The sequence below is a fragment of the Catharus ustulatus genome, chromosome 4, assembly GCF_009819885.2.
Source record: "Catharus ustulatus isolate bCatUst1 chromosome 4, bCatUst1.pri.v2, whole genome shotgun sequence".
Lineage (NCBI taxonomy): Eukaryota > Metazoa > Chordata > Aves > Passeriformes > Turdidae > Catharus > Catharus ustulatus.
In genome coordinates this window covers 59,831,140-59,857,664 of record NC_046224.1, presented here as the reverse complement: position 1 = coordinate 59,857,664, position 26,525 = coordinate 59,831,140, and the positions used below count along the sequence as shown (strand labels likewise).

The 26,525-nt window shown below is 39.9% G+C and overlaps 1 protein-coding gene across 2 annotated transcripts in view; it reads left to right on the top strand.

Annotated features, from left to right (window-relative positions):
• Positions 1-24,291, top strand: part of SCUBE1 (signal peptide, CUB domain and EGF like domain containing 1) — a 188,963-nt gene extending 164,672 nt beyond the window's left edge. For both annotated transcript variants that reach the window (XM_033057868.1, XM_033057867.1), the window contains 13 exons: positions 988-1,110; positions 4,371-4,490; positions 5,526-5,618; positions 7,533-7,649; positions 9,262-9,420; positions 10,492-10,695; positions 12,084-12,245; positions 15,420-15,587; positions 16,429-16,590; positions 17,952-18,149; positions 19,593-19,745; positions 20,217-20,296; positions 21,292-24,291. In XM_033057868.1, the coding sequence (XP_032913759.1) occupies positions 988-1,110; positions 4,371-4,490; positions 5,526-5,618; positions 7,533-7,649; positions 9,262-9,420; positions 10,492-10,695; positions 12,084-12,245; positions 15,420-15,587; positions 16,429-16,590; positions 17,952-18,149; positions 19,593-19,745; positions 20,217-20,296; positions 21,292-21,444 (1,892 nt within the window). In that variant the 3' untranslated portion in view covers positions 21,445-24,291. The remainder of the gene's footprint in view (positions 1-987; positions 1,111-4,370; positions 4,491-5,525; positions 5,619-7,532; positions 7,650-9,261; positions 9,421-10,491; positions 10,696-12,083; positions 12,246-15,419; positions 15,588-16,428; positions 16,591-17,951; positions 18,150-19,592; positions 19,746-20,216; positions 20,297-21,291) is intronic.
• The last annotated feature ends 2,234 nt before the right edge of the window (positions 24,292-26,525 follow it).

The window sequence follows — 26,525 nt, the reverse complement described above, 5'->3', positions numbered from 1 at the left end:
ACCACAATGACCAAATTAGAGTTTCAGCTCATGTAGCAGCAACAGATGCTGGTCTCTCATTTCTAAGTTCACCTGATTTTGTAATGTCAACCTGAGACCCTGCTAATGGTATCTCTGCATGGCTTCTTTTTTGGGAGAGAGGTGTGTGCTGGTCTCTCATTTGTGGAGAAGTGTCACATGAATTCATGGTAAGAGTACAGGCAGGCAGGAAGAGAAATAGGAATCCATCTAAGGAAGCAGTCTGGGAACAGACCCCACCTGAAATCAAATTCTGAGCCCAAAAGTTTTTGGCACTTGTGTTATATGAGGTACGGAGACTGGTCTTCAGTGTATGAATGCTGACTGCATGGACTAAAAAGGATACACCTCATACTGGCCAAATACCTTTCTAATGTAGCAGAAGTTCAAAGATTTTCTGTGGAATATCAATGATAACATATACTAAAATCCCTTCACCTTCTTGCAAGCTTTACCCTTTATTTTTATTTGAAGAGTAGAAGGCTGAACTACACTTCAGCTGCTTCGTTTCTTTCGAAAGCATCATTTCCTCCTTCACCTGAGCTTCTAAAACAAACTCAGGGAATCACTCTGGAGAGTTTATCTCTTTGTTCTGCAGAAGTGATGTAATCTCACAGAGGTTTATGACATTTTTCTATATAATGCATTATTGTCCAGATGCTGCAGAGACTTTTAAGAATGTTTTACATCTTGTGAGTACCTCCAAGAATTCCAGTGTAACTGGTCCTGGCAAGTAAACTGTATCAAATACATAAATCCTTGGGAGAGTAGGAGCTGTACAGTTTAAGGAAAAATTCATGCAATATGCACTGAAGTTGGTTGGCTCTGTCTGTCTTTATGCATGTTTATACAGACTCAAATGTAAAAGATACAGTAGAAATAGGTTTCCTTATGCAAGTCATATCTTAATGCACAGTATATGTGTGTACACATGGTTAAGACTCTTCACAACTTTAAATGTGTTTTCAGATATTGATGAATGCAGCATCAGCAATGGTAGCTGTGACTTTGGGTGTCTTAATACCATGGGGAGCTATGAATGTGTCTGCCCACCTGGAAAGAAGCTGCACTGGAATAAAAAGGACTGTGTTGGTAAGTGTGGAGGAGTGACTCAGAGGTGACTGTGGGGAGGCTCCTGTATTGTTTGGGAGAGGCTGCATTTTCACCATCTAGATCCCCAAATTCATTTTGTAAACTCAGATAACGCCTGAGTTTATCCTGTGGTGCTCCATGGGCTAGGACACAACATTAGGTGGATTACCAAATGAGCAATATGTTACATTTTATTTGTGTGGAATGTTTTTTTAAGTTTATGAGTTAATTCACAGAAATCTGAGTATTATTACCATCTTAGGTATTTTATACTTTTGTCCTAATTTGCCCTCTTCCCATCTCTCTAATGTCAGCTCTAACTCCATTTACCTCTAACACTAATTTAGAACACTCAAAATATTTAATTGTTTACAAGTAGGACATAGTAGGACATACACCTACATTTACAGAACCATATCCAAATTTTTCAAGTTGTCTCTAAAAGTGTCCTGCTTCACTAGCTGTGTCAAAAGTTTTAATCACAATGAGCACAAATCCTGAGACCAGAAAAATTTGGCACTTGCTGTGAGTGCCACTTTGTGGCAGACCTGAATTTCTGCATCCTTTTAAAGAGATGACTTCTTTTTCTGGAGTCTTATTTGAAGCACAGCAAATCTTGGTCATGGCTACAGCCAAAGTATTTTCCATGAGATTTTAATTCTGGTTTTTCATTTTTAATGAGAATGGCATACCTAGGGTTTTTCATGACCAAATTTTTTAACCACAAATAACTTCTCATAGGCACGTTTGGGGATGATGCCTAATGTCTAATTGGGAGCAAGACAGAACAAGTAAAAGGGAGATCTCCCTTCAGGGTATCTCAGCACATACTGAGACAAAGCACTGCTTAATCTGGAATAGAAAGCACAGCTCTGGCCTCATGTGATTATGCAATTGTGGTATTTTTTACATGGATACAGCAGTATGGAAAGCACTTTATAACCAAGGTGGGGTGAGGGGTGAGAGCCTCAAGATGAATTCCAGCCTTTGCCTCTCTGTTTTTCCTAAGCACAAATAAGTGTTTCACTTTTCTGCTTACCTTCCCTGCTATATAGAGAACTAAGCACTGTGACAGCAAGAAGCAGCTCACCGTGGTTTTTAGTTCTCCACTAGGTCCCCCTTGCCATATACCAGTTATTTCTCTGGAAAGGATTTTGTAGTTTAACAGCTGAGACTAAAAATTTTGGAGGTTTGGTATGAAGTTAGACTATCTGTGCTATACTCCCTCTCAGCCTACCAAGAATGTTGGTAAGAGGCTGTATTGAAAATATTTTCCTGGCTGTAAATGTCTCCTCATTATTTATGATGCTCAGCAAGAAGATGGAAATAGAACACCCTTGTCCATTGATACAAACTGGTGTTTGGTGACTTCAATGAGGTTTAGAATGAACATCATTCTGCTGATTGTCTGCCTTTGTTACCAACATTTCTGAGAGGAAACTATATCCTCAATTGTTACAAAAGCACAATAAAAAGTGGAAGAATTATATTTAGTGATCCTGAATGCCATGTGATTTGGAGACATTTGCAGTAACAAAACGTTCTTTTGCTCAGCAATGGCACTTTGTGCTTTGTTGCCTCCTCAGTCCAAGGAAATAGTTTCTTTAAAGACATCACCAAAGCAACACAGAAGATTTAGGAAAGAGATAAGTGGAGGGTGATTATTCCCATATCTGAGATGTGAACATCAGGCATGTTTATGGGACTTGGATATTTTCATATTTAATGACTGGTGAGGTCAGGAATACAAACCAGCTGGAGGCTGCTGGGACTCTTCCTCAAGCCAAGTCAGGTCACATTCATTCCAGCTACTGCTTTGGAGCTGCTTGGTTTCATGATGGCTTTACAGAGCTTTCCCCATGCCCTGGTAGACCCAAACCAGTCTGGCTGCTACAGCTCTGGTGTCAGAAGCAACCCTTCCCTACCTTGGTGTGGTCTGCTGGCAAGCTGACAGGTAGGGAAAATGGCATTTACAGTACCACAGTCAGCAGTGAGAAAAACAAATGTCAGCCAAACCTATCTTGTAAGGTGAGCAGATTTGGAAGAAGTAGCAAGAAACAGCTGGAGAAAAATCATGTACCTGAAACAGCATTTCTGTAGGGCTGAAGCAAGAACTGCCCTACAGCCATCTGGCTGAGATTTAAGTAGCTGCTGCAGTGTGAAAAAGCTGCTTGAAGAGGTGCCCAGCCACACTTGGTCAGCAGTCAGTGCAGAGGGGAATCCTCTGGGGAAAGGAGGGAAGCAGTGAGGCTTCCTCCTTTTAGGAAGTGATGGCATGTGCCAGCTGTAGCCAAGAATGAACCTTGTCATTTGTGGGGGAAAAGATGTACTTTAGTAATACTTCAGTCCAAAAGAATGGCAAATTAAAATAAATGCTGGTTTATGATTATGGGTATCATACCATCTTCTCAGGGTGAAGCAACAGAGAGCTACCCCAACAATTAACAACTTCATGTGTTTTCAGCTGAAATAGAAGCACTCCCTTACCCAAGTATGAAGAGTCACTTGTGAGACCTGCAGGGTGCTCTGTCTTCATCCTGCCATGAAGCCAAGAGGAGAAGCTGGATTTTTCCTTCACATGAGCTGCAGTGTGCCTCGTGCTGCAGGCACTGATGAGAAATGGCTCTGTGATCTCTGTGTGTGTCACAGGGTCCCTTCTAGCACTGTCTGGGGCATTTCAGCAGTGTCTGAAAGGGCCAGCAGGACTATCCATCTCCATCCTAGCATCTCCTGCCTCACCTCTGCCTGGCTGGGAAGTTTTCTAGCTCCAGAAGCTAGAGCATGGAGCTAAAATTAAAAAGTCAGTGGGAGTTAGAGAATTAAAAAATACAATTTTAGTGGTCATCTAAGTAAACAGACTACTGTGCACAGTATGTAGTTGGTCTGTTAAATCAGAGAGCTGTGCCTCCAAATCAGAGAAAGGACATCTCAGGTGATTAGTGTTACCTGCTGCTTCTGAGATCAAGATGTGCACACAGAATTGTGCTCATAGAGCACAAATATCCCAAAGTGGAGGACAGCAGAGAAAGACTGATGTAGAGTTTAGGTCTAAAAATGTGAAGGAGTTTCATTTTCAAGTACAAGCTCAACATTCCAATCCAGGTGTTCTCCCTTAATATGTGCTTATTTCAGAAATACTTGTATCTGTCATTATGGTTTTTGTCACTGCCTTTTCTCACCACTGTATCCAAGTGTGCACACGAGGTTCTGGGTTGGGCAGTGTCCAGTTGTTTTACATTTCTTTATTTTTTTCTCCTCAGAGATGGTGAAATGTCTCCCGAATGCCAAACCAGCTCCCAAGGCTCAGCTGGTATGCAGTAAGACAGGAGGCATAGAGAGCTGCTTCCTCTCATGCCCATCCAATACTCTTTTTGTTCCAGGTTTGTGCAAAGTATTTGTCCTCTTATGTCAGGATGTGACTTGTTGACTTTTCTCTGTTAATGTATTCATGATTCTTGCATTCATTTTTTGTTATGGACAACAGGAAATGAGGAAAACCTCATTATAAATTAAATCAAGAAGAGCTGATTGTCAACTACACATGAGAAGTTTGGTCCTTCATTGTTCAATGTGAGATGTCAGTTGCAAGGGTGGGAAAATTCTAACAAAAAGCTTGGCTTGAAAAGTAACAGGAATTTACAGAAATCAGCTGTTTGCCCTCCCTTTTGTCACAGCAATTCAATATATATCAATTTTTCCTGGACCTTCCTGGTTAAGGTGGACGTGTCTCTCAGTCCACCTGAGTATTATTTATAAAAAATTGGGCATTTCATTCCCCCTCACACCTTTTTTTTTTTAAACATTTGCTACTGGTAGTTTTCATCTTCACAGTTTTGCAGGGAAGGTGGGGGATTGCTACTGCTTTTTTCTAGATGTTGTGGATTATTTTAACTTTTCATGTTTATTCTCGCCATTATATGCAGTTGAGCTAACATTTTATTCACATTTTATTTTCAATTTAGCAGAGATTACTGGAGCTGTGCATTTTTCTAATTGTAAGCACCAGGTCCAGTTTTATCTCTGTAATATGTAAACACTGTTATGGTTCTAAGTACACCATTTCTGTTTCTGCCAATAAGTTCTGTTGGAGCCTGAAGCTAAAATTATTACGAAAGTGTATGGTTTATTTTCTAAATTACAGGGATGATCAAAGCAGAAGGACTTTGCCATGGACAAACCCAAAATATTTTTTACTTGTGCACAGCTAACCTTGTGCCAAATCACTTATGAAATGAATCATTTCCATGCTGGGAGAAACAAACCTTGTAGTTGAAACCTTTGGCAAAGCATTTAAAAAAATCCAAGTTCAGCACTTAAAATGTCTCGTTGTCTAGCAGCACTGGGAAGCTGGAGCCTTGAGCAGGTGCTTGGTGAGGCTGCTGCCCGTGTGCTGACTGTGTTCTGTCCCCATGCAGACTCGGAGAACAGCTACACCCTGAGCTGCGGTGTCCCCATGCAGCACGGCAAGGCGCAGCCCAGGCGCAACTCCACCCTGCCCAGCTGCTCAGGTGCGTGCTGCCCTGCTTGCTCCCCCTTTTTTTGGGACTGGAGGAAGGGCATGGACCTTGGGGGGTTGCAGGACATCAGGCTCCTTCCTTAGGTAAGGCGAAGTTTGAGTGGTAAGATAAAGAAGTAATTCTTGCAATAAAGTGGTAAGGTAAAAAAGCAGTTTTTCAATGAAAGCTTTCAGGTGTGCAGAATATGGTTCTGTGCATGTGTAGTACAGGATTTCTATAATACTGTAAGGTTAATTAATTTATATATTATATTATTTATTATAGCAAATATATCTGGCTGGGACATCCAATAGGAAGTCAGTTACCCAGTAACCAACCCATGGGTCTGCCCTCCTGGGGCTTCTTTGCCCTATTCTCTTGTTATGTCTCCTAAGTTCTGGTAAAAAAAGTTCTGGTAAAAAAACAAGACTTTGTCAGGAATTCTCTTCTTAAGAATAAGGCTAAACAGAATTCCAAGTATGTGTTAGTAGGATTTGCTTATTATTCTAAAATCTAAGAGAAATGAAACAGTCCACAAAGCTACAAATACATTGAAAATGCATAAAAAGCAAAAATCTTTTGGTATCAAAGGTAGCCAGTGTTCCCTTGTGCACACACTCCTTTTCTGCAGCCTCTCCTTGAGGGTGGGGTGTGAGGAGCTGCAGCATTGTGTTGGTCAGTGTGGGAGTGGTGCAGGTTTGAGATATGCTCAATAAGGACAAATATTTAGAATTACTATAGTTTAGCAAGGCAACAGTGAGCAAATCAAAATGGGACTTTTACCCAGGCTCGGGAGTGAGCTGGAGGGACCCAGCAGTGGCACAAGAGTGGGTCCCAGCCCTCACCTGCAAAGCCCTTCCACAGGAGCACAGACTCTCCTACTGCAAGGATAAAAGGTTATCCTCCCATAAAAAAAGGTTATGAGACCTCTGCAAGAAAATCCACATTTCATTCATCTTTTTCTTGAATATAGCTGGACTGCTTTTGCAGAGACATTAAATTTTTAGGAAAGCCAATAGCATAAAAAATAACAAACAAAAATCTTGAAGCCTGGCAAAATTAGAAACAACATCCAGCAGTAGGAAGAGTCAGCCCACCTTACACATACTGCTGTACTTCTCTCCCATCTTCCAGTCCTCCAGCCATGTATTTGTAATACATTTGGGACATGCTAGGGGGTACAGTGCTGTGGAGTGACACAGCCTGGCAGCAGATGTCTGCTTGTGGCACAGGGCCAGGCCACCTCTAAAGTCCTGGTTCAGCAAAGCCCTACCAAGGACAGAGGGACCCAGGCTGTGGCATCACCTGGGGCCACTCTCCACCTTCTGCAGAGCCAGCAGGGAGCCCACAGCAGCTGGCAGGTGACAGTCTTTTCCTCCAGGGAGGAAATCAGCTAGCAGCTCCATTTTCTACTCATTGCACTGCTGCATAACAGCCTTTAAAACAAGACTGTGCAACCTGCTTTGGGTTTCAAGCTGAGGGATAAAGCTGGCAAGCCACAGACTGCAGCAGAGGCAGCTCCTTTGGATGGTTTTCAATTGCCAACAGCATAGCTCCACTAAATTAATCTTAGTGGCACTAGCAGGAGCAAAACTACAAGTAACATGGGAATTCACAGAGAGAGTCCAGGAAAAAAAGGTAGGAATTAATCTTTCTCATAGTAAAAGACAAATTCACCCAAAATCTGAGAAGATGTGCAGAGCAAGTATGGTATTAGCACATTCATTGATATGTGTGGGTCCAAGGGTAGGTACTCACTTAAAAAAATGAACTCGTGGAAATGGACTTCCTTGTACAAGCTGTGTCGTTCTTGGGCTGCCTCTTTCCAAAGTCACAGGAAAGCTTTTGAGTCTGTTTTTAAAAATGAGTTCCAGATCTCATTTCATTTCCATCCCAATAGTAGCTTTTTTTACTTTACATCAACAGATTCCTTAGCCCCTCCAATCAAGCAGAAAGCTCGTTTTAAAATCAAAGATGCAAAATGCCATTTACGGCCTCGAAGCAAAGAAAAAGCAAAAGATTCTGGGAAACAGGCTGTTTCAGGTAGGTGGTTTCTTCCAGCATGTAAACAGCACTTTAATTTTTTATTTGTTTGTTTGTTTGCTCGTTCATTTTCCTGCTTTATTTTTATGCTGCAGACAGGAAAAAAAACAATGGTTTTCATATTTGGTCTGAATTTAAGTTCAGGCCAAGGCTCCCACTCTGGCTGAACAGTGCCTTGGGTTTGGATCTTGGGTGCTGAAAATCTCACCAGTTGCTTTGAAAAATCTTTTCTTTAGAAGTGCATGAGTTGGGCATTAAGCTGATCTTTTTTCTGGCCTTCTTGATAATGGCAGAAATACCTTGAGACAAAAAGCCATGACTAATGCAAAGTTATGCGAAACACTGTCAGTTTGGTTTGGTTTTCCCAAATGAGGTTTTAAAAAGAAAACAAAAGCTATTATTTGTTTGGCTTATGCTGGATTAGTAACCTATTGTAGCACCAAAGACAACCCCTAAGAAGGAAGGTTATGATGAAAATCTGATGTTACACAGCCTTAGATCTTTTGTTATGAAAGACTGAGTAGTTACATTAGAAAAAATATTTATAAGGTTTAGGTGTAATTAACAAAAATGTGGTATTTAAAAAGTTATATTCCTGCTTAAAGCAACTTAGCAGCTTACAATAAACATCTATTGTTGATGCATTCTGTATTGTGAATTTGTCTTACCAACACTTTCATTAGTGAGTGAGAAATCTTGTATGAGCCCTGAACAGAGAAGAGTAAAAACAACTATTTTTAAAAGAAATGAACAGTTTAAAGATTTTGTTTTTGAAATTGAGACTTATGTTTCATCTTTATCCTGCAATCTGCACATTTATATCTCTACTTTTACAAGTATTGACTTAAGTCTTAGTCATCAAGGTGCTTACCCTGTGAATAAGATCTGTTGGCCAGACTCATTTTTAAAGTCACAGAAGTTGAATTTTTTGGTCCATACAATCCCTATGGGAATGTATTTCTTGGATGCATTTCCTTGTCCTTTGTTTACTTTGCTTTGTGTTTGTTATTTTATCTGAACCTCTAACAGTAGGATTTCAGCATACAGCCACACCCTCAGAATTAAATCCTTCTGGTGGCTTGAGTGTTACAAATTTCTCTCTCTTCCCTGACCTAGAATGTCCTTCACCTGTGGCAAACTATGATTCCTGCTCAGATAAAAACCTTCCAATGCATTTTCATAACCTCACAATCAGAGCCTTTTAAAGCCTTTGCTATCTGATGGCCATCACTTCTGAAAGAGGAGCACCCACTGATAGTTTTAGTGGCCTGATATTCACATAGATTTATAAGAATGTTTAGCCATCAAATATGGTTTCTAGTATTTGCTGATTTTAAATAATTTCTATAAAGAGCTTTCTAATCCTTATGCAGGAAAGGGCTGGGCAGATTTAGGCATTGGAGGCACCACTGTGCAGCTGAGCATCACCAGGCTGTGCTTTTGCCTTCTGCATTCACCAGCAAAACGAGCAAAGCCAGCAGTACCTGGAGAAGGAGGTGTCTGAAACACACAGGAGGTGCTATGACACCTGTCACTGCATTGTGAGATGTCACTTGTTAGCCTGTCTTTGCTGCTTTACTATTTAATCTCTTCTCTCTTCTCTCATGCAAAGGAGCTCAGTTCCCCTGCACAGACAACTGCCAGGTGACCTTTGTGAATCTCAAGTGCGATTCCTCCAAGAAAAAACGCCGAGGCCGCAAGTCACCATCAAAAGAAGTGTCCCATATCACTGCAGAGTTTGAAGTGGAGATGAAGTCTGAAGAAGTCTCAGGTTTGTGAAAGATGGGTCTGTAGAGAGAAATCAGAATTTGGTTCCTCAGTGTGTTGTCAAAATCAATTTGATGCTGTTTCATCAAAGCTGCCATGAAAACCTTTTAGCATGAGCCTCATTCAACAGCCTTTCTAAACTCGAAGTTTCAGAGATTTAATTGAGAAGGGCCAGGGATGCAATTAAGCCAAAGGAATGAAAATTGAACCTGCATCAAAATGCCTTCAAGCCCTTGAGTTAAGTCATGTGCTTTAATACAGTCTGATTTCTTTAAACAGAAAATTGAACCTGCATCAAAATCCCTTCAAGCCCTTGAGTTAAGTCATGTGCTTTAATACAGTCTGATTTCTTTAAACAGCAGAAGTGCTAATCAATGTACAGGGAACATAGGTATAACAAAAATATCCTCCAAAATGTAAATTGCTGAGTGTTTAGTCTGCAAATCAGACAGTTTTATCACACAGTTGACAAAAAATCATATTTTCTTACCAAACTTCAGAATAAAACTAATTGCCTAAAGTTATAAATGAGATGGAATATTATGTTATAAATTCCAGCCAAAGAAAATGTGAACTAAATCCTATAAAGATGTCAGTCCTCAAAGGCAGATTTCTTATCCTTGAGGGGCACCTCATTAGCCAAGTGATTCAAGCAGTAGTTGTGCCTGAAAGCACCTTTCTTTTTATCACTGACACGAGGGTGTTTTGGTCAGGGAAGTGGCAGGAGCTCCTAATCAACTGAGAAAAGCGTGGGCAGAGAAAATTCAGGAAAATTCACATTAATGATGGCAGACTGAACACACACCTGAAAGGAGAACACATTGGGGTTGATGCTTTCTGCAGCACTCAGCGTGCACTTGCAGGCCATGGAAATGTTCCATGGACCTCAGGAAACTGTCCTGTCCCTTTGAAAGGCCTGATCTGGAATACAGTGAGCTGCTGCTTCAATTTATATGGACAAGACAGCGAAACAAACAGAGGTGTCATAGTGCAATGCAGGCTAAGCTTTTTGTTAAGCACCTGTTTTAAACATGAATCTCAATTGCTTCTAGTTTTGTTATCATTTCCCATCTAGACACCTGTAACATTGACTGTGTTCGGAAAAGGATGGAGCAGAAGCTGCAAACTGCAATCAAAACATTGAGGAAATCTATTAATAAACAGCAATTTTACATTCAGTTTTCTGGGACAGAATATGAAGTGGCTCAGAAGCCAGCTAAAGCTACTGAAGGGCATGAAGCATGCAGTACAGGGCAAGTACTGCAGGATGGAAAATGTGGTAAGTCCAAACAGCTCAAATACTCAGTCATATCCTCCAAAACAAAGTCTAAAATTACCTTTTCCATGGTGAACCAGGGAGAAAAATCTCTGAGATAATGATTTAGAATTTAATGATCAGTATTACAGCATGGACTATGGATGGTTCATAAGAGTCTGAAGGGAATTCATTACATGGTTGTAGGAAGACAAAAGTATAAATATGGATACATTCCCATGCTGTCAGGTGGTAGGTATCAAAACCTGCCACAAGACAATGTTGGCAATTAGTTCCCAGTTGCTCCCATCTTATCAAAATATATTTACAATTCAGTAAAAAAATACGATGTTTACCTATTTACTATATGTTTACTTTTATAACACCAGTATCACTCTCCTTACCACCAAATAATCTGTGATCCTTGGATATGTTATATTTAATGGTCAAGAGGTCCATTAAAAAAAAAAAAAATCAGAGAAATCTATCTTATGTAAAATACCTAATTTCTTTAAGCCTTTAAGCCATGTTATGAGGCTCTAGTGCTCTGCTGGAGATGGTGTGCTAGTGCAAATTTATTAATGACAGTTCTGAGCACTGCAAGCTTTCTAATCACTTACACACTTCTTTTCAAAATCAGCATACTTATTTTTCCATCTTTTGAGATACAAAGTGATTTACAAGCCAAAAGAAGTCACATCTGATAGGTGCTTCCAATGAGTGGGTTCAGAGGTAATTGTCATCATATGGGAACAATTACTTAGAAACTGCATTTGAAAGGCTGTTGCTATCAGCATCTGCAAACTCACACCTTTTAACCACCCCTGTCCAGCAGAGAAAAATGTGTAATGCTGTTAGAGGCCCTGTTGAAACAAGAAAAGCATGTGTATTCATATCTGTATTTAAGATGCTGTACATTGGGGCATTTGAGTGGCAAGAGACAAAAATTATTACAGGGAACACATTGCCCATTGAGAAATCTGTAGAACTGACCTCAGGGGACAGTTTTTGTAGTCATCTGCCATAAAACCAACTTGTAGCTGCACCTGGTATAAACTAAAAGCTCACACCTCCCACACTTTCTGCAGCACTGCTTTAATAAACTGGAAGATAATGTTTTAAGATTGCACCCAGCTTTATTACAACATGTGTGATAAACACCTGAGTGCATTACAAAGCCATTTAATAGTTTAAACCATAGAAGCAGGATCTCACCCTGATACAAACTGACCTAAGCCACAGTGGAGATGGGTCTGTTTATATCAGGTGAGGATCCTGGACTAATATATGCAAAACAAATGCCATCATAATCCTGTGGCCAAAGCCATCCCCCTTCTCTAAATGTTTGCTATTAGGGCAAATAAGGTGATCCAGGTGCACACCCTGATGTCAGATCCCTTTTGTCTCCCCAGTTACCTGCAGCACGGGCACCTTTTATAGCGGGGAGCACAACCAGTGCGTTCCGTGCTCGCCAGGAACGTACCAGGACACGGAAGGGCAGCTCACCTGCGAGCCCTGCCCCAGCAACGACGGCCAGGGAGTCGCGGGCGCCCGCAACGTCTCAGAATGTGGAGGCAAGTTGAACTTGATTATAAAAGCTGTAGGTGCTGCCACACACACACAGCCCGTGAGGCAAGGCTGAAAGAGAAACACGGTTCTGTCTTGTAAAGGTAACGAGAAATCTCTGTGCATTTCCAAGCAGTGGTGGTTCATCACCCAACCACTCCATCTGCTCACACTGCTGACAGGATGATGGGATCTGTACAGCAGTGTGAGTTATGGGATGGAATGAGCAAGCCAAGCAAAGCACTTGGTGCTTCAACTCGGGTATGGCAGTACCTTGACTTGGAAGCCAGTATGTTGTGAGCCAAAGGGATGGATTACTTTGGACTGGTGTTGATGAGTCTAATAATGAACCTGCTCATTTAGTGTTTTGCATGAGATGCAGCTTACCTGCTCTAATTAGCAGCAGTTATAAATTTGAGATAGTTGTGCTGCAGGGATCTGTAGCCCAGACTCAGAACTAATGATTGCGCTTTTCAGTGCTGCTTGAATGCACTGTAACTTTTGGCAAGTGATGTAGCATCTCTGATTCAACTTCATGATTTATAAACTAAATTATAGTGATGATAATACCTGGTGCTTCTACCATAACTTGATCAGTCTAAGTTTTTAAGATACAACTGTGTAGTGGTATTGGTTTGCAAATTTGAGATTTTGTATCCGTTAATGCTTTTCTTTACGTCATTTCATTACAGGCTATCAAAATCTAGTTTATAGCAGATGCATTATCTGACTTTGAAATAAATCTGTCCTATCTGCTACACAAGTTCTAACTTGAAAACTCATCCATGTAATTTACATTAATGCATTCAAGGCTATCTAAAGAGAACACAGGACAAATGTCACTTGAGAAACTGCTACTTTTTCCCATCTACTGAATAAAAAATAACTGCAGTGTCTCCAGTCCAAACATGTGATAGATTTTGCTGATTTGCTGTATGAAGGAACTACCAGATAAAAAATTCGAAACTTCTGTGCATCTTTGCTATGCTGATTTGTATTTATCCATAACACAAGAAAAGCTTATCAAAATGCAGTCTAAGTTTATAAAGATTGACTATAGTGTACTAGCAAAAGCAGCATAAAAACTAGAAGAGAAAGACTTTTGATTCAAGGCTTACATTGGAATTACTGTTCTGTACAAAAACAACCCCTTCTGATTATTTTTGCAGGGTGGATTTATTTCACAATGTTTATTGTCAGATCAAACCAGTCTGTTTTTCTGTTCAGCTTTCCCTTTTTCCTCTGGAAGTGGCAAGAGAGAATATGCTTTGGACTTCATAAATTTCCCTGTCAAAGATTTTATCAAAATTTGTGTCAGCACATGTGATGAAACAGTGTATTTTAGTAACAAGCCTTTGTTAGAAAGTCTGTACTGTCTGTACTCACTGCCAGTAATCAATAGTATTTTTGCATCATATCTTTCAGAGCAGAAATGCCTGTGCAGTTACCAATAAACTTTTACTGAAATCCTCACTTGTAAATGTGAGGAATGTACATTCCACAAGTGTATCAGAGATTTTAAGTGCCTTTTGTGCAGAAATCACTTGTAATTGCAAGTGAATTCCGTTCTGCAGTGGTTGCCTCTGCCTGGATGTCAAAGCTGATCTCTCACTGCCCTCCTCAGCTGGAGAGGGGAGAGGCAGGAGAACAAAGGTTCGCGACTTAAAGGCAGGGAGACACCACTCACCAAATCTCAGACTCGAATTGGGAAAATTCAGTGAAATCATTACTAATCGAAATCAGAGCAGGATAAGGAGAAATAAAATATCTCTCTTCCACACCCCTCCCTCCTTCCCAGCTCTATCTCCTCCCACCCACCTAGCAGCACAGGGAGATGGGAATGGGGGTTATGGTCAGTTCATCACACTGATGTTGTTCCTGCCTGCTGCAGCATGGGCCCCCCACAGGGGTCACAAATCTTACCAGGAAACATATTCTGATGTGGATTCCAGTAACCAATTGGATCAAGCCAGGTAGATCAGTTTTGCTCCTAAAAAAAAAGAACACAATTGTCCTCAAATGAGTAATGTCATAATATTTCTCTGAGGTCTTTGTCACAACAGCCAGTTTGTATGGTCATATTCCAGCCAGCTGGGGTGGAAGCACAAGTAAATCCTGGAGATCCTGAGCCCACAGGTGTCCATAGGAGTTTGGCTTTTGTGAAGACAGAATTTGAACTTTGCTTTCATTCAGGAGCTCTAGGTCATCCTAAGTACAAAGTTCCTCGCTCATGCCAAGCACCCAAGATATTGAATGCCCCAAATATTTCCCAGCAAGTATCAGGGTTCTTAGGAGACCACAACAATACCTAGAGCTCTCAAAACTTTCTTGTTTCCAAGCCTGTTGTTTCTGTCTGCTGCTCAGTTCTCAGGGAAGCTGAATTACAAAGTACTGGGATCAGGCAACCTCAGGGAATATGCAGCATCTCACAGCACTGGTGTCCCAGTCTGGAGTGGTGTGAAGATACACTTTCATGCCATAATCTTGAAAAACCTGACATCCTGGTTCTCAGGTTGACAAAGTACTCAAGCTAGCAAGAGCCAAGCCAAGCAAATGCCTATCAGAAACTGCCTGGAGAGCGAGTTTGGAAACTTCTGTCAGTAGATTCATGCACAAAGCAATTTGCTTCACACAAATCACCATTTCCTGGCAGAGGAGTACCTGACAAGCACTACTTTTCACAACTGTGTGAAAAGCTGCTGGTGTTAGATATTGTCATAGACAAGGTGCTGGACTGACACCATCCCATCTGGTAATCCCCATGATCCGCTGTACACATCCCTAAAACAGAGATACAAAAACTTGTTTCATAGGCATGGTGCAGTTCCGTTTCTTCCTATAAAGTGCTTTGAAATAGTGAGATGAAAGACTTGGTGAAAGTACAAAGTATTCTAATGAAATCTTACTCGACCCTTTTCTAAAAAAAAAATTTTAAAAAAAAATCCAGAGGGAATCATAGATGCCAAAAAGCATATTATGAAACTGGTTCTATTTACTGGTGGTGGTTTTAGGAAGAAGATACAGGAAGAATACAAGATTTACAGGTAAGATTAGAATTTGATCTGCAGCTGTCTTGATGTAATATGTTTAAGTGAAAGAAAGGCTTGCTAACCACTAGTGGATTTTATACTTGATCCAGAAAAGTCAACACACTAATACAGATGATTACTTTTGATTTCTAGGGCAGTGTTCTCCTGGGCACTACTCTTCAGATGGTTTTAAACCATGTACAGTCTGTCCTCTTGGTACATATCAGCCTGAACCAGGAAGAACCCTCTGCTTTCCCTGTGGCGGTGGGCTTGTGACCAAATATGAAGGTGCTGTTTCCTTTCAAGACTGTGAAACCAAAGGTGAATTCAAAATTCTTCCCCAATTCATTTTCTTACTTCTTGTCCTTTGTTTTATTATCATCAGTGCCAAGGGGCTGTTGAAGGCTCCAAAACAAACATTGTCGCTGCATGGGTGTGTGATGGTCAAGAAATCTGTAAATGGGAATGGTCTCCTTAGTTGTGCAGACTGAACAGGATTTATGGCTTTTTTTGGAATTTACCATGGGCAGGTTTGGGGTCAGCACTGCTCCTAGTAAGGAAATCAGCCTCACTGTGTGGCAGTAAGTAACACAAACTTGGATTCAATAATGCTTTATATTTCATATCCTGTATGTTTTTATTTACTGTACTGAAAAAACTGAACACTACAAAAGTTATAGGAAGTTAAGGATGGATTACTCATGGGCTAGGCAGAAACTGCAAGCATGTAATGGGCTCTGTATTTCATAATGTCAACTTACAGTGCCAATGCTGAAGAAAGAATCTGCCCAAAAATGCATTTTGGTTTAGTTACTGGAGTAACATGCTGTCCCTGGCAAACAGACACCCATGGAAACCTCTCTCCTGCTACTGTGAAAGTAATTTTTCTTGTTGAGGTGGATTTACACTTGCTTCCATTTATTACAAATATATTAAATGCAGTGAGAGAGATGTATCACACATTTCTTGTTCATAAGGGTTTAGCTCTAGTCACGGGGTTTTAATTGGAAGATTCTTTATATTGGGAAATACAGGGAGCTGGTGTCTTTTCAGCCTTTTATGGCCTAATAAATATATTGCAGACCAGGTATGTCCAGGGCAGAGGAAAGCTCTGCACTGGAGGTTGCTACTCTTTGAAAATAACACCCCTCATCCCTTGCAGTTCACTGTTCTCCTGGACACTACTACAACTCCACAACACACAGATGTATCCGGTGCCCTGTGGGAACATACCAGCCTGAGTTTGGTCAGAACTACTGCATCACCTGCCCTGGCAACACCAGTACAGATTTTGATGGCTCCACCAATGTCACACATTGCAAAAGTAAGTCACGTTTTTATCAGTGACACAGAGCGTGTCTTTGGATCTGAACCGCAGCTCGAAGGTTCCCTCTGCCAGGCTGGACTTCAGTTTTGTATTTCCTAGTTAGCTAATATCTACTGCCAGAGGGAATAGTAAAATAAGGAGAAAAAGTTGGGAAGGTAGCACTTGAGGCAGATGAGTGTTTTAGCTTTACTATGATTTCACAGAGTGCCAGCTACAAGTTAAACCTGCAGAGCCTTTAATTTCCCAGATCCTATAAGTTGTGTAACGGATGCATATTTCTCTGTGTCTCTGTAGAGCAAAATATCTTCTATCAGAGTAACTGCCATTTTAGAATAATGGTAAAATATTACAAGATATGGTCATGCATGCTGCAATTGCCAGGTAATCATGAGATCTTCTTGGAGGTTTTTTTTGCAGTACTCAGCCTCCTATCCTAATTACCATTTTGAATATCCCCAAGGATTTCAGTGCAGTTTTATTTGATCTTTTGGGAATGACTGATTATTTTAAGCAAGCTTTTTCTTTTTTTATCTCTGCTACCATGCTAATTTAAGAGAATATTTCTATAATAATTAATCAATGTCATATAACTATTCATGTACAGATCTGTAAGTTTTTAGTCTGATTATGTGCCCTTCATTATTTCTAATGTCATTTGAGTAAATTATATATTTGTATGGAATTTGAAGAAATTTGATGACTGTCCTGTAAAACAAAACCATCCTTGTTACTCTGCTTTCTTAGATCCTCTCAGTTTTCAAGCCAGTTTGTGATCTTGCATAATATTTGGGGGTTGCATTAAGCAAAATATTTAAATATATATCTAACTCTATGTGGATGAGTAGGCTGGGGAGATCAAGCTTAAGTGACTTGTGCCAGAATCAATAGGAGTTTTAAAAACTCAGAAAGAAATACTGATCCATCAATGGAGATCCTTTACAAAGTAGTTTAATCTAAGATGAAGCAAGGCAGATCTGTAATCAAGTAAGGCTGGCTATTGGGACCAGCGCTTTCATTCAGCTAAACCCAGTTAAAAACAAAGTAAGTTAAAGCAGAATATCTTCTTCATGTCAGCACAGTGCCCATGGTAACCACAACTGGATCATGTTTATTTACCTGTGTTTCTCAAACCAAGTTAAAGCAGCCTGGATAAAGCACTGAATCTGTTCATGCACCAGAGATTAAGGTTTTGCAATCAGCTGGAGCAACCTTGTGGATCAAATATTCCTTTAAAGCTGGAGGATGTGTGCATTTCTAAAGTCACAAGGAGGAGTTTAAACTTGCTCATGACAGATCTAGGAAAACACCTCAGATGAATTTATCAGCTAACAGAAATGCTAATTTATGTTTCTCCCCAGACCAGCACTGTGGAGGAGAACTGGGGGACTACACTGGCTACATTGAATCACCCAACTATCCTGGAGACTACCCAGCTAATGTGGAATGCATCTGGAATATAAATCCACCCCCAAAGAGAAGAATACTCATCGTAGTACCTGAGATATTTCTCCCAATTGAAGATGAATGTGGTGATGTTTTAGTAATGAGAAAAAGTGGTAAGTTGCCAGACATGGGTTATATTTCCTGCAAAATGATGGAGTGAATAGTTCATCTTGAAGGGATGACTGTCTTCAGTGTAGCCAGTGTTTCTGAAAGGTTTCTTGAATGAAGTGGCACAGCAAGTTAGAGCACTGCTAATAACAGTTAGCAGAGTGATATTAATTATTCAAGTTTATTGTCTGAATCACAAAGCTGTTAATAGGCTTCTGTCTGGCCCAGTTACCACATGGGATAAATCACTGCCATTCTAGAAGTCAACAATGATAAATTCTGTTTGGAGAACTATCTCTGTAATCTGTACAAATTGTGCTCTCACTTATCCTTTGTAAATACATATATGCTGCAGTTCTTGCTAAATCTGGGCAGTGTGTTGGTACAACTGACACCCTCAAGAAATCCAAAGTTATCCCACTTTTCTGTGGAATGGAGGAGCTGCATTGTATCTTTGGTTATGAAGTTAATTCAACAGCTTCTGAAGTTAAGATCCCAATGAAATGCACTCCTCTTTTGCATGGAGGATGTGGACATCCTTCTGGTGATTTGCTGCTAAATCAAGAAGCACCAAACCTGAAAGGCAATTGTTCATATGGAATTTTTGTTCAAAACAGTGTATTTACTCATAAAAATGGTATCTTTTATTTGCCAAAACAATTTTCACAACTTTTTATCCCTGAGGGCCTGTATTGACATCTCTGTATATCAGAAGGAAGACACCCAGTCACTATAGATGGAAGGAAATTATACTTGTGCAGAGGAGCTTTTTTAAAAACAAAACACTTACTGTAACAAAACACATCAGCTGTCCTTCTAACCCCAAAGTGTGATTCCAACAGTGACCAAAGCCACTCACATCAGGGTAAAGTTACACTTCAGGCATGGTTTGCCCTTGTGAAGCTGTGCTGGCTGTCACCAGCCACCTCCTCATACCCAGGTTAACAGTTCTGTGGATCACTGACTCTGCAGGGTGTGACAGTCTTTTATTCAGAATTACCATACCAGACCTTACATTCTGGTTTTATTGTGTTTTTATTTATAAGTGGTTTATTGCTGTCAGATGAACTCCCCAAACTGGCCATGTGAGGGGCTGGCTACCATGTCTGCCTGGCATGCAGCTCACTTGTTCTTACCTGTCTAGGACAAGCATATGGGTACTCTGGGACACAATGCTAAAAAAATAATATTGATAGTAGTTTTACAAACATCAAAAACACCTCAACATCTGCTTAAGCTTCTTGCTGAGGGACTCCCATTACCTTTGGAGGAAAAACCTACTTCTCTTTGTAGGCAAATGAGGACAACATCCATTCTATCACATAAAGCTTCTGCTCTCAGGAATATGTCAGCTGAGAAGTATCTTGTCACTTTGACATCTCTGACCCCTAGATGAGGAAGGGTGCAAAAATTATTTTATAAAGAATATTGTTTAACTTTATTTCTAGCTTCTCCTACTTCAATTACTACATATGAAACATGTCAGACATATGAGAGACCCATTGCCTTTACCTCAAGATCGAGGAAACTCTGGATTCAGTTCAAGTCAAATGAAGGAAACAGTGGCAAAGGATTTCAGGTCCCTTATGTGACTTACGATGGTGAGAATGGAGTTGGTTTTCATCTTTGTGTTATATCTGAATTACAGAAAATTTTCCTTTAGAATCTCTCTTACACTGCTTGTAGGGACAGAATGAGGAAAATCTACATGTGTCTCATTTAATTTTAGTAGCAAAGATTTTGAAATAACATACATAGAACATATATAATGTTTGAAAAGTCATTTTGTATCCCTGTTTCTTTATCTCTAGAGTGGACATAATACAGCATTATTGTCGGGAGGGAATGTTTTTTGAGAATGTTAGTATTTATAGGGATAATTCAAAACCACTATTACAAAGAAATAGAGAATTTTAAGGTGATTAAATTAGAATACAGCAGTCGGAGAGACACTGAATAATTAACTGGATACAAAATTTCTCAGCTCTGTCTTCAAGAGGAGGTCTAGCTCATGTCTGACAATTGCCCTCCCAAAGGATGTCGCAGTCACTCAACTGATCTTTATTTTTCAGAGGATTATCAACAACTAATAGAAGACATTGTTCGAGATGGCCGACTATATGCATCAGAAAACCATCAAGAAATTCTAAAGGTAAGAAATTTCTGCTTTCTTTGAGGCCAACCAGGAATTCCTTTTCCTAAGCACTTTCCTAAAATAGTTCTCGATACTTTGATAGAGTCATTATATTTAAAGCTTTAGGGTGATGCCAAATTCAATTCTATGTCTTCTGAGGTATTTGCTATTATTTAAAGCAGCCCAAAATCAAGAAACTGAGGTGCACTCAGCATGTGCTTATGTCCTTTGTGGAAGCAGGAACTAAATGAAATGTATGCTAATAAGATGGTATGTTTGAAAAATCAGTCAGCCAAGAATGAAGAGCCTATTGTTTGAAGAGCCTTCTTCAGCCTCAGTCTGGCATTTAAATGTTTAAATGGCTCATTAAACTTGCTGTGCATTAAAAAATGTATTTACCTAAATCACTATCTTGCCTCAATAAGAAATGGTTTTCCAAAGATACAAGCAACACCTGTAACAGCTAGCTAATTAAAACTGAAAAAAAAAAAAAAAAAAGGCTGGTCAGAGGGCAAAATTGAGCCATGTAAATGTAGGGCTTGGAAGGACAGGAGCTGAGGAAGAGCTGGCTCCCTTGGCCATCCCTGCCCAGTGCTGCTCTCTGAATCAAGGCTCTCCCAAGGTACAGGAGAAGGTCCTTATGAAGCTCAGCATCACTCAGGACCAGCCTTGTCTCCCATCTGTAGAGGGAAGGCCTGGGCAGCAGCACAGGACAGGTGGGAAGGACAGCCAGAGGGAGCCTGCAAGTTCTTGTGCCCAACATCTGCAGTTTGTGGTTAATTCAGTGTTGCCCTCCCAGGGCAGGACCTGCCAGGAGCACTGCAAAAAGCATCCAGCACAGCAGAAATATCATCCCTCTAAAACTCCACAGCAACGTGGAGCAGTTTTCTTACACTGCTTTACCCAGACTCAAGTTTTGCCAAACAGACTGGATTGTTCATCAATTTTGAAAATATGCAGGCACTAAATCCAAACCTTGCTTTTATCTAACATATCTATGTTTTCTTCCATAGGACAAGAAACTGATTAAAGCTCTCTTTGATGTACTGGCACACCCTCAAAATTATTTCAAGTACACAGCACAGGAGTCAAAAGAAATGTTTCCAAGATCATTTATAAAGCTGCTGCGATCGAAAGTTTCCAGGTTTCTACGACCATACAAATAGTCCAGTGGTATTCAATTTTTGGTTACTTCGCATTCCTGTCAAATATTGTCCTTCCTCCATAGTAGAAACATTTGCTAATTTGAAAGCTCTTTTTTGCAGTCTTTGCTGTCAATTGTTATTGAAGAACACCTATGTTTTACAATTGTCAAAAGTCAGTGTTCTGAATGGGATTCTTACTACCAAAAAAAAAATTATGCATCCCTGAGTACATCTAGTTGTAGATCCAAATTTGTGTCTGCACTAGTGTATCCTCACTTTCCATCTGAAATCTCATGATGTAAAAATATTCTTTCTAGCATTTTATTTTTCATCAACAATAACTTTTGTCAAAGAAAGGAGGAATCTATTCAAATATGATTAAACTACCTGCAGATAAGTTCTGTTATAGAAAGAAGTATGTAGTATAAATAATACCTGGATTTTGAATTGCACTTGAAGTTTATATTTGAATCTTTAGAAGAAAACAAAACAATCTAAATTTTGTTATTTCTCATTTGTGGCTTGGTGGAACCTCTGTCCAAGTAGAAATCAAAAAGGAAAAAAAAAAAAGAAGAAAAAAAAAGTATAATTTTGTTTTATGAATTACATGAGATTGAGTCCCATGCCCTAATGTCCGAATGTTTTTATCTGTCCTCTTATAAACTTCTTCAGAGGTTTGCTACTGTCAATTACTTAATTGAAACAGAATTAGCTCTGGATTTCCATGCCTCAGTTGGTCCCTTTAAAGACATTTACAATAGGATATGTGAGAAATGAACAACAACACTAGTAGTCTTGGTTTTCTTTCCATTAAGAGAGCATCTAATTAAGTACAATATATAAATATATAAATATATACTTCTATTTGTGGGTACATTAGTAATGTTATCTCTAGTTACTGTAAATATTATTCACGTTTAAATCTTTACTCCCACACACCCTATTTACTCATATCTATATGTAACTTTGTGTACACAATTAAATTACTTCTCCAAGTGCTTGTCACTTCCATTAACACCCAACTGAAGACTTTTGAGGTTTTATAATACTGGATAGCGGTTTCCTCTGGGACAATCTTTTCCAATATGTATTATTCCAGGAAAAATAGCATCAGTGAAGATGCATGTTCTGCCCAGTAAAGGGTCAGCTGTTACCTCTTCCTTGGGAACCCTCCCTTGGAGACCAACAGCACACACGGCGGAGCTCAGCAAGGAGGAGCTGCTGCTGCTCCTGCTGTCCCTGAAACACTGGGAACACAACTGTGTCCAAGCCCCACATTGGCAGGGGTGAACAGGACACAGGTTTGCAGAAGAGTTGGAGGGCAGGTTCTGTGTCAGAAGAGACCTGGCTCTCCCTTTTACCCCAAATTTGTAGGCACAGTGCCCATCAAGCACAGGGACTGCAGGACAGCTTCAGCCTTGTGCTCAGGCCCTGCTCACACAGCGACAGTGGGTTTGCCATGATGATAAATCCCCTGGGTTTCCTGCTGTTTCCTGGCACAGAAGCTAAATCCAATGAGAGAGGAGCCTTTTATTTGTACCAGTATTTCAGTCTCTTTCCCTTTCAGTCCCTTCCTCTTGTGTATCATTTCCCTTTTGACTCTGCAAGTTTATTAAATGGAGAAATGAACTTTGCTGGCAGCATCCTTTCAGAAAAAGACTAACATACAGTTTTGCTTTGCTGGGTTTTTTTGTGGTTTTTGCCTGTCTGCTCTTTAGTTTAACACATCCTTAGATGTTCTCAAAGACATATATTAGGGGCGGTTGTGGTTATCTTCTGACACTTTTTTGTGTCCTTGAGCAAGTACTGCTTAAATTTATACAATTGATTTCTGTTGACGACAAGTGGTTGAATATTCCATTTCTATGAGAACACAACTAAAGTATTCTGTTGAGTTTTTCTACTTAACCACCTTGTAATTTTGCTTGCCTTCTTTCCTTTTCTGTTGGAGAATATATTTTTTTTCTTTCTATGCTTGAACAGCATGACCTTATAGTCTAACAATTCTTTTTTTTTCCACCCATGGATCTCAAATGTTTGGTGAGCTTTTTTTTTAATATATACATTAACCCTTGTTAAAAAATATCACTTCTCCATAGAATTCCTTTGTTAAAGCTTGTTAAACCTAACTTTTTCTTGAGGATGTTAAAACTACTTTTATTTATTATTCACCAAGGGTCACTAAAAAGAACAAATTTTCTTAATTTTTTGTTCAACAGTAGTCATTTGTACAAAAAAAAATTAAAAAGCAAAAATCTTTTCAGGTACTCATTTATGCAGGACTATATAGCTAAAAAACTACTTTAGCCAAACTGTAGTTCAAAGTCTGATAGGTTATTCAGAGTTTTTTTCAGATCCATTAGAATGAGTCAGGATTGCAGCCATTCTACTGAAAGATATGAAGCAAAAGGTATGAAAAATATGGTAACAAATAACTTCCTCATTTGGCAAATTATTTGCAGTGATCTTTAGTATTTCAAACCTGAGTAAGCAAACTTCAGAACCTGGTACTGTACACTGAGTTTAGTAAAATCCTTGCTAAAATTTTTGTTTAACAACCAATGTGTTTGGATAGAATACCATTGTATGACACTGATGCCAGACTCCAGAAACCACTGGCAGCACCATAACCATTTTCCAGTTCTTAGCTCCATGGGAAATCCAGTGCCAGAGAGAAACCATAAGAGGGACATGTCCCCATTCTGACCACTGGTAGTGGGACCTCAGTAGAGCTGTGAGAGGTGAATACAGGTGAGAGAAATCACATTTGGCTCTGGTGCCCCTTGCCCTGACTTAAAACCACAAAAAGCAGGGTTTTGTCCAGTTCATCCTCACAACAACATGAGAATGAGGCTGATATTCTCCACAGTCAGGACAAGGCACTTGAGGACTTCTGTAGCAAACACAGGCTTGGTGTTGCTGAAGGAAGGCGCTGAAAGAAAGAGAATAATTTGACTCTCAAAAGTTGACACTTAAATGCTTGTGAACATAGAGGGAGTTCATATCTGATCTATTTAGGAAACGAGTCAGGTTTGAATTCTTGCCTCTCTGCATAGAAGTGCTCTTGGATGTGCAAATTTCTAATGAAATAAGTAAGTGGTATATAGGGCAGTCTGAACTGCTTTCAGTTGACTCAAAGAACAGCACTGAATTTTTATATCAGCTCTAGAAGTTAAAAATGCTTTGATTTTCATACCAGATTTACAGTTGCAGAAACTGGAAGTCACCAAGTAGGAGGTGAGTTCTGCTCTTCATATGTTAGTGTAGGATGCCTTCACTGTCAAAGTCTGAGAACCTGTTGCTACTACACAATAACAGCACAACAACAAAGATTGTCTTCTTCTTCAGAGAAGACCTACACACATTTGGGAATCAAAAACCATATAAGGAGATATACAGCTGCCTTTAAGGCAAACCAGCTTAATGAATGTGGCAGAATATAACATTTTAGCTTTTACCCTAAATATGAAATACTGCATTTGAACATATCAAAAAATACAGCCCTGTATCCGTTCTTACAGAATTACACATTGTCTGCAGGACAGGTGCAACAACACATTTATGTGTTATTACAGGTAGACTGAAGAAGTGCCCATTTGTGATTGCCCAATTCCATGGCACCAACAGAGCTCTTTATTTTCAATTTGCAAATGCCTGTACGTTTAAAAGTTGCACCTGCAGCACTTACCATTTTAAGCCTCTCTTTCTGCTTTAAATACTGCACTTATTTTTAGTGAGGTGGTGGTGAATCATCCCTAAACATTCTCACAGCCACCAAATGACTGCCTGCACACCTGCTGCAGTCCAGGACATTGCAGCAATCACAAGTTGCTCATCAAGCCCTGAGTTGTGCCTTGAAAGTGCTGAGGACACAAAGGTGCCTCTGTGTGTCATCTAGGTACAGGGAGCAGCAGGATTCTGTGTTCAGTGCATTGCCACCTCTTCTGCCACACTGCATCTTGCCTTCAATAACAAGATTTATTCTTCCTGGAGATTTAGCTCACTAAAACTAGATTTTAAAGGTCTGAGGTCTTTCTTTCAGCCCATTTTCTTGCCCTGTCTTCCTTCTTCCATCATACATTAGATTTTTACCTAAAGACTAACTTTCCAAAAGAAATTTATTTCCTCATTGTGCCTCCCCCATAGAATAAAGTTCTGACTGCTTAAGATTTAGAGTAATCCTTCCTACACAGCAGTTTCATCCTAGAGTAAGCTTACTTAAAAGAAAGTAAGCTTACTTAAAACTAGCTTACCTTGTAAGCCAGGTTTAGTTTAGTTTTAGACTAGCTTAATTAAATACAGGATTGATCAGAGAGTTTTCAGAGGGTCCACATTCTGATTTGTCAGCAGGTTTTAAAGAGCACAGCTCACCTGTCTGTGAGCAGAATGCAAGGATGCTGCCACAGGAGTGAGAAACATCCTTTACATGTGTTCAGCATTCTAAAATGGGTCAAACCTCACCCTGTGCCTTTTTATAAGCCTGCCCAACACTTTCAAATTTCTCAGATCAGTCTTACCTATAAAAAACCCCGTTTTAATCTTGCAGATAGCAGGTTAGGAACTTCAGGAGCAAAAGTAGTGCTGTGATTCTTATGCAGGGTCTGCTGACAGGTGTTTGACAGCAAAACTCACCTGCTCTGTGACAGCTCCCAAGTCTGGACTCTAAATACCTTTGAATACTCTTTTAAACTTAGCTGGAGTAAAATCTGCAACAGCTGGACCCAGTGGCAAATTTCTTAGCAACCTCAGGGGTCTGGATGATTTCTTAATGATGGGAATGAGTGACACACACAGTTCCTTATATCTGTATCATGAATTCAAGGAGTTGCATTTTTTCATAGTTTTAAACCACTGACGGACAGGAATGGGAGTAACTGGAGGAGTCCTTATAGGATCTCAGTACTTTGGGACTTTAATGAAATAGTTTTCTAGAATGAGAGACTTTTGTAAGCACTTGGGAAAAGGAATACTTTTGTCTTCCAGAAGAATTTATGGAAGAAGGGAAATTTCTGTAAGGTACTATGAACTTACTCCTCAGTGAGAGACTTGGATTCAGAAACAAGTCTTGTGTTTTATCTCTCATCTGAATAGAAGCAGAGTGG